At 46.9% G+C, this 11,544-nt stretch overlaps 1 protein-coding gene across 4 annotated transcripts in view; it reads right to left on the bottom strand.

The window, feature by feature from the left end:
• Positions 1 to 3,890: 3,890 nt before the first annotated feature.
• Positions 3,891 to 11,544, bottom strand: part of RALGAPB (Ral GTPase activating protein non-catalytic beta subunit) — a 66,020-nt gene continuing 58,366 nt past the window's right edge. For 3 of the 4 annotated variants that reach the window (XM_009283248.2, XM_009283249.2, XM_009283250.2), the window contains 3 exons: positions 10,461 to 10,539; positions 9,751 to 9,899; positions 3,891 to 8,108 (listed from right to left, as the gene is read on the bottom strand). In XM_009283248.2, the coding sequence (XP_009281523.1) occupies positions 7,915 to 8,108; positions 9,751 to 9,899; positions 10,461 to 10,539 (422 nt within the window). In that variant the 3' untranslated portion in view covers positions 3,891 to 7,914. The remainder of the gene's footprint in view (positions 8,109 to 9,750; positions 9,900 to 10,460; positions 10,540 to 11,544) is intronic. The other variant, XM_009283251.2, reaches the window with a different exon arrangement.

Raw genomic sequence — 11,544 nt, 5'->3', positions numbered from 1 at the left:
GCCTCCTCTGTGACACCCCTGCTGCTGCTGGGGCTCTGCCCTGGGGGGGGGAGCGGTTTTACCACCCAAAAGCAGCCTGTTCCCCCTGGAGCCGGTGAAGGTGGTGGTGCACCGCGGCTCCTCCCGTCCCACCGCCACCAGCTGCGGGGGCAGCCCAGCGAAGCCTTTCCCTCTGCTGCCAGGATGAATTGGCCCATGTCCACCTTTCCCAGTAAAACCTTCGCAAGAAAACCTGGCGCGAGCCCCAGAGCCGCAGTGCATCGCTTCTTCCCATCACACCCGTGTCTGGGTTAAAGGCAGAGCTGGGCCCCCGTGTGCAGGGCAGGTGTTTTTGACACAGTGCATATAATAAAGCAGAAAATATCACTGCTCTCACAAGAAGCAGAAAGCAGGTTTAAACCTCGCATGCGCCCAGGTGAGCTTCCACCCAGCTCCCCTCGGCCACTGCCGTGCCTCGAGTGCTGCCCACAGCTTTTGGAGCAGCGCTGGGAATGAGGGATTTCCCCCAAAGCAGCATGCCAAACCATGTCATCACTCCAGCTGAAGGCCAGGTCTGAGACCCCCTGGGATGCTCCTGTTGCCAAGGCAACACACTGCCCTTCTCCATGATGCTGTGACGGGACCCATCGTCACAGCGATGACCCAAGCCACAGCTCTGGGATGCCCCAGTGGCCCCCACAGCCCTGGGATGCCCTACCAATGTGGCCTGTGGACACCCCAGTGTCACTGACAGAGCCCGGGGACATCCCAGCAGCACTGATGTGGCCCAGGGACACTCCGGTGGCACTGACATGGTCCAGGGATGCTCTGGCAGCACCAGCACAGCCCAGGGACACCCCATCAGCATCTGCCTGGCCTGGGGACACCCCATCAACACCCACAGCCCAGGGACACCCACGGCACCTTCACTGCCTGGGGGGACACCCCGTCGGCACCCACCACCAAAGCGGGTGCACTGGAGGATGCCCGCAGCCACGGCTCAGACCAGCTCCACCTTCAGCATCTTACCCCTCCTCCTGACAGACACATGTTCACTGCCAGCAGCCAAATAATATTTTCTCGGCTTAAAGCAGTAACTAAATTACATTTCACCCTGGAAAATTATTTGTAATGTAATTTGGCTCCATTTGTGGTCAGAATTAGCCATGCTGCGGCGAGAAAAATAGGTGTATTGGGTGTCAGCGTGTGGTGTTTCTCCTGCTTCCGCTTGGCAAGTTTATAGGAATTGAGCTGATGAAGAGGATGGCGGAGGGCGCTGGGGATGAGACGTCTCTTCTGCATCCCCCATAGCAAAGTTCCCAGGCCCCTCCGCTCGCCCGGGCTGGGCAGGACATGGGGTGCGGGACAGCTGTGGGGTGCTGCCGGCTGCTGCGTGTGCCATGGAGCAGCTCCCCTCAATTAACAGCAAATTAGAAATTAATTCTAATCTCTGGCTGTGGCGGAGGGTGAGAACGACTGTTCCTGGGCTGCTCCACGCTGCAGCCACTCCTGCCTCCATCCCTGGATTTGTTACTCCTGTTTTTACAGCAATCGCCTGCGTGCTGCCTCCAAAATGATGCCCTGGTGCACTACAGCAGTTTCATGACTCTCTTTACTGCCTCCGCATCAAATACCTTCGGTGCATGGGAGGAGCTTTAATAAAAAAATGGCCACGCAAAGAATTGCTTGGTGCTGCTCCCAGCCGGGCTCTTGTGCCCTGAGGAAGCCGGATGGTGGAGGAGCCACTAGAGTTGCCTTTGAGCTCCTGGGCTTGCTTGAAGCTGAAGTCTGGTCACCACCGCATACCCACGCAGCCTCCCTGCACGCAAAACACCTCCCATTTCCACAGGCTCTGCTGATGAAAAGGCACTTTCAACCCGAGGCCCTTAAGTGAGCTTTCCAGACCCCTGAAACAGCTCAGCAGCAGCCCATCCCTCCCCAGCACCCCTCCTCTGAAGGGCCCTGGGCTGGGAGGGGGTCCTCAGCCCCCCGACCAGCCCCTATTCCTGCTGGGAGCTCCCCCTGGGCACCCTGAGCCATCCTTCGGGGCTGCCGTGCAGGATGGGGCCAAGGAACCGGGGGTGCCATCCCACTCCCGCCAGCAGCGCCGGGGCCGGTGTGTTGGCAGACCTGCAGGCAGCTCCCAGCAGGAAGGTTCGGAGGCTGCTGTAACTCAGGGTCAGGCTCCAAAGCCGCCGGCACAGCTCAGAGTGGGGAGATGCGTCTAACGCCCAGCCCAAGGCTATCAGCAGATTTATCAATAAAACTGGGAAAAAAAGAGGGGGGCTGGCAGTAGCTTGGGGTGACAAGCGCTGGTGCAGGATGAGTCCGTGGCACCACAGGTGCAGCACGTGGCAGGAGGGATTTGGGCCGTTGGCTGACCTGCCACCAGACTACCTGCACTTCAGCACAGCAAAGTGCAAGTTCATTTATTCAGGGGCGAAGAGCCTGTCCACTTTGGGCTGAAAACCTGTGTTATGAGAACCGCAGCAAAGGAAAGGATTTTTGAGGAGAAGCAGACGTCAGCTGAAGAGCATCTCCCTGCATGGCTGAAGCATGGCCAGAAACTGCACGCCGCAAAATGAAAACTGGGGAAAAGCCATGGGGAAAGCAACGGGAAGAAACCTGTAGTGAGTGAGAAGCCCGCAGCAGCGGGCCGGATACATGGCAAGAACAGCCAGGTTTCCCAGCCCCCCGGGAGAGGGATGGACCACTCTGCCTGGTGCCTTTTGCTTCCTTTTGTAGGGAAGGAGAAAGCATCAGGCCTCCAAAACCAACCCCAGAAAGCCCTCTCTGCTACTGGCCCTACGCTTTGGGGCTGCAGAGGAAGACACTTAACTATTTATCACTCATTTCTGTGATTCTTCAGAGATCAGTGTGGGACCTGCCCTAACCTCCCCTGGAAGCAACGTGGCGAGGAACTTGGGCAGGTGGCACCTGCTGCAGTTGTCAGAGAGGGAGCTGGCAGGAAAACCAACATTCACCTTGCCCTGTTTGAGGTTTCTGGAATGGTCAGTTCAGTGTTTTTGTTCCAGCCCTCAGGTAAAGTCAAAGCATGGACAGCTCACGAAAGGCTAACGTCCCGAAGGCAGCATCTCATGTTAAGAGCTGCTGTGAAGGTGAACTGCTGCTGACAACGCAGGGTAACTACCAGCTAACCACCACCTGGTGTCTCAGCAGTAAAGCACTGGGACACACAGACAGGGTCCTGCCAGACCAAACACCGCAGCCCTGACCCAGGCAACCCACAGTGACAGCTTGTCACCTCCCTGGGGAGCTTAGCGATGGTCAATGGGCGGTTTGGCTCCTTGGTCCAATGCTGGAGGGGCACTGACAAACCCTACGCTCTACTACAGGTTTCCTGAAGCTTTCCTAATTCCCCAGAGCTCGCTGGGTGCATCGCCTTCGCAGGACACAAGAGTCTCCTGCACTGCTGCCCAGCTCTTCTCCTAATCCAAACAACTGAGAAGTCAATTTTTTTATCCTCAATCTGTACAGAAATAAGCCGTCTCTAACACTCGTAGGACTCTGCTGCATTTTAACTGCACGGCTTTATCGCAGCAACTTCCTCAGTCCCGCTCGCAGGGTGTCAGCAGAGCCGGCTGCACAGCGGGGGACTTACGCCCAAGATCGGTTGCTCAAAGCGCTGCTTCCTGAGAACATTTGCATTGCAGGAGCATCGGGTCTCCCTTTAAAAGCTGTGTTTCCATGTTTTCATTCCCCACGCCGTCGAGATGCAACGTGATTTCCTTAAATATAAGCTGGTGCATTGTTACCATAGCTGCTGCATAGCAGAGGGTGCGCAATTTTACTACATCCGTCTGCTATTTGCCTGGGAAACATCCCTATTGGCTGATAATTTCAACGAAGAGTATTGGAAAAATATTAAAAATTGACAACTGCAAAGTTACTAGATAAGAATCTTTAAAATTTATTGGACTAATTGTGTTACATTCAATATTTGATGTGTTTCTCCTGGACAAAGAATTGGCATAAATACAAACAAGCCTTTGTGTGCCTTCCCTAAACAAATAAGAGATAAAGTACTAGAGACAAGGGAACATAGTTCACATCTTCATATTTACATTTTGCCTTTACTTTACAACTTAGCGCCAGGAATATTTACAGAAAAATACAGTAAGAACAAAAAGATCATGTCTTGGCAACATACAGAAATTCATACAAATTGTATATGATTTGAAGCACATGATATCTGGCATTCTCATTTCTAATTGCTCCTGCTAAAATCCACGTGGAAAAGGTCTGTGTTTGCCTTCAAAGACATCACTCAATTATGCAATTGTTAAATCACATCAAATTTGTCTGTTAGACTGAAATTTAGTTCTCTCGTCTTTCTGGGCATGCAGAACCTCGCAGGAAAGAAATGCAGTCACCTATGGAGAACCCAGCACGTATAGCCAGTCGAGCAGCGAGGGGCTGCTCTTCCCTATGGCCTCGTGCACACGCTGCTATCCCACATAGACACCTTAGTTTCCACAGGCACCGTCCTTCCCATCTCCTGTTCGCTGTAAGGTTGTAATGCCTTTTTTAAAAGTACCTTTAAGAAAAAATGCTTTTCTTTAAAAGAGAGTCAGTATTAAGGTACTAAAATCTCTGTAATTTCAACACTGTGTTTAACAAGGTGACAATGGTCCCCCCTCTTTCTGCACCGTTAAAAGGATGCCATCATTTAAAGCAGAATTACGAACCCAAACAGAAAGGTCTTATGAAAAGAGAAAGTCTCAGTTTAGTTATTATGCAACATTTGCAACTCAGCTTTTGCAGCACTATGTTACCTGCGGAGTCGAGACTGACGTCACGCTACGCGCAAAGCAAGTGGTCAATACTCGTCACCTCCGATGAACAGAAACACAAACCCAAGCCACGCACGTTGTCAAGTTGAAAACTCAATACAGCAGTTTGTGATGAAAAGAAGTCTGGATTCTTGACCAACATGTTCTTGCAATCACAACCGAAATAAATCTCATTTGCTCTAACCCTTTTGGGGAAAAAAGCTCAAGGCTGTACCCTGGACTAGCTGAAGCCATCGGAGTTTGGCCACTGACTTCGACAGGATAAGGATTTCATTCCCAAATTAGTGTTTTGCATTTACTTATGAAGTCGGAGGCCTCTCCGCGCACAGGGGAAGGAGGGACACTCCTGGCAGACACCTTCCACCGGCACAGGTCTGCCAGGGGCGCTCGCTGCTGCGACCGGCATCCAAACCAAGTGGGATGGCAACACATTTCTGTAATCGCAACATTTTTATACTAAACTGTGACTTTCTTGAAGGTTCACCTTCCCAGATAGCAACACCCAACACTTATGGCCAGGTCATACTACAAGTGTCTAACGTGTTAACCAGCTGGTTTTACAAATCACATTAAGCACGTTATACACGCCTACTCCCCCGGCGGTGGGATCAGCAGCAACAATGTGCACAAAAGTTACCGTCTTTCAAGACTTCTGAAAAGTTGCATTGCTTTCACGGTTGTTACCGCTCAAGTGGGCGCCATACCCATGTTTTCGATGAACATGGAAACAGACCCAAGACTATTCTTCAGCCAAGCACAGGCCTTTTTAAAAAGTAAATTTTCAGGCAGTCCATTTGGCTATCTTGGACTTTGCAGAAAATATCCAGGGTTTCCCCAAATGCACACGTCTGTACTGACTGTACCCGAATGCCTGAAAGAAGTATCTTTTGCAGCTCATTACTACATGAACCAATGACTTCGCATATAACACACTTAGCTATGCCATGTGGGTTTTGTTCTTACGTTATTGAAGATGTGCAGACATTTGATTGCTCAGTATGTTTACTTGTTACACATGCATTGGTCATGCCTTTTAAATCAGTGGACTAAAGTGTGTTTGGCCATTAATTAGATCCAATAGGTACATACAAAATGTGGGTAAATTTAGTGTCCGTGCGTTAAATTGATACTGGCAAGAGTTTGGCAGAGGATGAAGCTGTCCAAGTTTCCTTTCACAGCTTTGCCAATACACCCAAACGCTGCCTTGCGGCTCCTCCTGCCATTTGCAACCTGGGCATCACGCAAGCGTGGGCCAGCCAACATGCTTACTTCTACAGTAGTTCTCTTTATGTGGTTTCATTTTTCCACTTGTGATTCATTTGGATCAAAATCCAGAGCTCCTGAGTTGAGAGGCTAGTGTGCTTGTCCCCTGCAACAAGCACATCACCTAAAACCCCTTTGGTTGACATCCTGAAAGTCCTTTCATATGTATTTTGAGAGGCCTGTGTTTCCATTAACTCTTTGTGAAAAACCACATGAAAAGACAGGAGCAGGGTATGTCCTTGGCAGGTAAGTTGTAATGAAACAATTAAGACTGTTTCAGGTCAGAACTGCTGCAAAAAGTAACTCTGAAATGTCAAAATTACATGACTGACAGGTATTACTGCAATGCATATTAAAAAGCTAATAAAAACACTTCTGGAATAACATGAGGAGCTCCCCAAATTCCTGCTCACACTCAGTCTTACATTACCTGCTTACTGGAAGGAAAAGGACACATGCTGCTGCCAGTGATCACAAACCGCACCTACCCGGGAGCGCCAGCGATGATTCATTACTGCAACACAAGTCAAGATTGCGCTGGGAGCCTGAAAGCGCTCCCAAGGCTGCCAGCGCCCACTGCAGCTTTTATATTCCCAATACTAAATTTGTAGTTGTAAACATCTTTTCCCAGCACAACCTTCAAGTCCTGAACACGTGAAATCCACAGTCTGACAATGAAAACGTCTGACCTAGGTGAAAGGGAGCCACCACTGCTGAGCATGAGAATGCACAGCAGATTCAAAGCAATTTTAAGTTATAATTCCAAAGGGGCTTTCATGGAATGGCAAGTTAATGGGGAAAAAGAAGAATCCTTGAATTTTCTTTTTGAGTTGTTTTAGTCTGTTTAACAGGAGCTTCTGAAAAGTGTTGTAGAAGCTGCGAAAACTGCTTATGCTATAAATATCAGGCAGGAGGCAGCCCCAGAATCTCAGATTTCAATCCAATGGAAGGAAAGCAAGTGATGTTTACACTTTTTATGGAAACGGTGAGTAGGTGATACAGACACTTCAAAATAAATTAAGTAGTTGCTTAAAAATTAATTAAAAAAACCCCCAAGCTACTAAAATTAAATGCGACATTTTGCAACAGACCTGAAAGTCATAACGTTGTTTTTGTATAACCAAGAGCTCTTATCCAGCAACAACTTATGTTGGAAAGTCAGGTAATTTCAGGTGTTGTTTGTTGTCAGCATGACAAATCTCGTATGCAGATGGACTCACTCCCAACCATGGAGGGAACTGTAAAATACAGCATCTTGGCTATGAATTTCATGACCTGATGTTTCCAAGCAGTTTTCCTCCTCTTGGCTTTGGTACACAAATTGGTTGCAAGCAGTGAATGATCTTCTGTTGAGCTCTGAAGGGGGGCTGAAAGTGTCTTTTAAGTTCTTGCAGGGATAGTTAATGCTCTGACACAGACTCTCTCCTCAAAGGAGAGATCTGCTCCCTTCTCCTTTAACACGTGGGTGTAGCGAGATGTCTGAAGGCAGGTTTGTTTGTATTTTGTTTTCCATCCTTATAGGCAGAGATGGCTTTGTTTTGATTGTTTTCCTCTCTCAGAGTGAGAAACTTACAGTTCCTAATTAGTCTGGAATAGATGATTGGGTGAAGAGATTATGTTGCTAGCATCCAGGAAGACTGGAATTAAGTAATCTTTTGAGGGTAGGTGAATTAAGTCAATATCCCAACTGCAATGTTTTGGATTCATTTCTCATTCCTCCCACATGGTATCTGCTGACTTGTGCTAGAATATGATTTCCTGAATTCCAGAGGGCTGAGGAAATTTGTTGTTGTTATTTAACTGTTTTCATTACTGTAGCCACCAAGCTCTGATCTAATTGTCCTGGAAGGATAATGACCTAGGGATTGCAGTTCTTGAGCCCAACCTCCTGGAAAAGTGAGGTATAAAATTCTGGCTCCAGCTGCCTGTTCCGGTATTTGTTGACAATGTCTGCTATTTTCTGTTTTCGGCGGACATGTGGGGGGTTGTATGAATCACTTTCCAGCCTCTTTCTCCGACAAATATTTATTACTGTCTGCCTCACTAAAAAACCTGAAAAAGAAAGAGCATTTGAATCAAGTTTAAACAAATTCAAGTCTGCACCCCTTTGCTGGCTTTGCAGCTAAAGACTATTTTGGGTTCTGTCCCATCTAGAAACCCAGGGGAGATGCTCAGCACCACCAAGTCAAGAACTTCTCAATGAGTAGTTGATAACAGATAACCATGGCCAGAGCCAAGCAACAGCCCGCAACAACGCCCTCAGGGCCAACAAGGGAAAGAATCCAGGGCACCTAATACAAGAATTACAGTGCTACAGCCCCTGGCCATGCTGCACCAGGACATGCAGAGCTCGGATGGGCCCTGAGGTCGTACTGGGTAATGCCAGGGGAGCCTTCAGGATGAAAAAAGTACCCATCAGTACTTTTTTCCAGTAGGAATTGCAGAGCCTTCCCCTTGGAACAGGGGATAAGGAAAGACTTGATGGGTTGTGGCTGGAAACAGGTTTCTCTTCCCCTTGCTGCTTTGCCACTGTTGTTACCTCTCTGTAACTCATACTGCTGTATACGGCAGGGAGGAGAAGGTTGGGAACCAAAGCAGTAACACTTGGTCAAAGCTGGCAGTGGGCTTTATCCTATTTTATTCTGAAATGAAATTCATATGCCTCTAATGAAGTAAGTGTCCGTTAACCCCTTTGCTGTTTCACAAGCACTTTCTTTCAGGCAGAAACAGTGTCTTCCTTATTTAGAGGACTTGATTCCTGACTGCACACAAACCACATCTGCTGAACTTAGAGATGAGACAAATTTCATTATACTAATAGTCCTGATGCAGCTGAAAAAACAGCCCAACTCTAGGAAAACACACCTGATTTTTTTTCAGTACAAGCCATTGTCATCAGATGAATTCACAAATGTTATTTAAAGGCCCAGTGTGGCTTCAATTTCCCCATCACTGAATTAAGCATGCAAAAACCAGAACCTGAAAGTCACCCCCAACAGACTCCTATAATGTTAGTTTTATGGTTATGTACAAGTATCCTAATGTTCGTTTATTCATTTCACTCTGTCTTGTGAATTGCTCACTGGAGTAAGATTTCCAGTTACTGAAGCTATAGTAGCACAGATACCAAGACAGATCCATTAATCCATGCAGGAACACAGGAAAAAGCAGACAGCACACACGGACCCCTGTTAACACATGCCTGCATAGTAGGTTAAGTATTTTTACTGAACATATTAGAAAATCCTCAATTGCTGTGGCTTTTAATCTCTATCCAGCTTCTAAAACAGAAAGAAGCAACACAGCATGCCAGCACAGTCCGAAAATTCAGCAGTACCCTCTGGCAGTCAACTAGCACCAGCACCTTAGCTCTCAATGCTAAACATTAGGGTCACATTTCTGATCTCTCTTATCTAAATAACAGGCATTTACCTCTTCCTTCCACCACTACTAGTTCCAACCCTTCACTTCTCTCCTACTACAATTCCAGTGGAGCCCTGCTATGCTGTCAGCTAAGTGCTGACCACCTGCTCCCTCTGCTGTTCCTGCTACCACTGTTGCTGCAAAAAGCATGGGTTTATTTTGTTCTGCCATGCCCAGTATTTTTTCCAATGAAAGATTCCAGACTATGTATTTTGCAGATATATTTTTTAAAAAATCAAAACATGAGTGTTCCTAAAAATCTTTAGCTTACCAAGAGCTCTCCTACTGACTATCATTCCATCCACCAATGGGATAACCATATTGAATTTCCCAGTTGCTCCTTGTAGCTTTATCCTGAATAAGCCAGTGTTTAAAGGATGAATGAAGATCACAGGAACTTCCTTCTCAGGAATGGTAGATCTTAAGGGAAAAACCACAGCTGTTAAATCAGTTTTATAGCATTGTTTCAATTAATCTATAGGTGAAAAATGACCACTTTAAGTGTTAAAAGAATGTTAAAAAAAATGTCTTGTGGCTAAACCAGTGGGAGTCCTGTGTGCATCCTCTGGACTTTAGAAGGGTTGTATCAACTGTACTGTTTCTATGACCTTCTGTCACCACAGAATTTGAGAGTCCTGCAGACAGGGCTTTAAGCCTCACAACACATATGCAGCATTAACTGCCTCACAAGGGAGTAAATCAGGAGGGAGGCTAATCACAGGCTCAAGATAAAAACTACACATTTTCTATTCCTTAATTTATGTTTAAACTGCGGTGATATGAAAAGCTCTTTCATTTTTTCAACAACAACAAAAATCCACTGAGGAAACTCATCTGTCTAACGTGACTGCCTAGAGGCTTCAGGGTTGCCTGTGAAAGCTGAAGAATGCAAATAATCTCAGTCATGACTTCTTCTAAAGTGCAGCCTAAACTGTTGTCCACAAGAATTAAGAAAAATAATGAAAATAAGAGCAGTCTTACCTTAGGGAAGTGCTACTATTGGCTGTAGTTTCCACACCAGTACTAGTCTCAGACACCAGATCAGGGAGGGGGAAGTTTTCTGTAAGAAGAGGATGCACTGAGTAAAGTTTATCTACCCCAGTTTTTGGGTTTTTTTTGTTTTGTTTTTGTACAAAGAAAGATTATTTATCATAAGTCAAAACCATGCAGTCCTCAAGCATTTATACCATGGGTGTTCTTGCACTGCTAGTGATGCAAAGTCTTTATTTGTTTTTAAGCTTAAACATTCATGGAGTGCAAAGACACACCTCAGCCATCCTGCGCTCAACAGATTAGGTAACACATGTCCCAGACCCTCAATTCTCTCAATCCCAAAGGTCAAAATCTCTAGAAGAACAGTGAAAGCAGGAAGGAGGTGAAGTACTTCAACCACAAGAGCAGCTTTCAAATTATTATTCAACAGCATCTTCACCTATCCACAAGTAATCAGCCTCAAGAACAGTGCTGGGAATTTCAAATACCACCACTGCTTACATCTACAATTCCTTTGAGCCTTGCTCCAACAAACATGGTACCGTTCCTAAAGTCCAAGCTCTGTAGATCCTCACCATAACCTACAATTCTGCTGCCATGCACTTGGTAACAAGCGACTGGATAATGAAGATGCAGGAGGAAGAAGTAGGAACTCAGATCCCTGGAAGGGGATGTGGCACTTCCCATTACCTTGTTTAGAGGCAAGAACTGACAGAGATGTTGAGAGTCATTCAGAAAAGTTCACTTCAGACAGCAGGGCAGTGCCAACACCTCTTCCAGCAGAAAGAGTATAAGGCCCGAAAACACCTTTTGCCGTCAGAGCTGGGATACTAAGAGTACACAAAAGCTGGAGCTAGCAGAAGGAGAGCATGGAGGGCCATGGAAGTACTTTGAGATGGAACAAGAGGGAGAACAGGCAGTTGGCACAGAGGCGATAGCCTAGACTACAAAATGACAGTTTTTCCACTGTCCAGATTCAAAGACGTACCAGAAGCATAAGGCAAAAGCCAAGAACATAAGGAGCATAAGGCAAAGCCTCTGGGCTAGGAGCCACTTTCAAGAGCCCCCCCCC

The sequence above is a fragment of the Aptenodytes forsteri genome, unplaced genomic scaffold (genome assembly GCF_000699145.1).
Source record: "Aptenodytes forsteri isolate BGI_AS27 unplaced genomic scaffold, ASM69914v1 Scaffold38, whole genome shotgun sequence".
NCBI lineage: Eukaryota > Metazoa > Chordata > Aves > Sphenisciformes > Spheniscidae > Aptenodytes > Aptenodytes forsteri.
The sequence above is the reverse complement of the archived record's forward strand: the minus strand, read 5'-3'. Positions and strand labels throughout refer to the sequence as shown.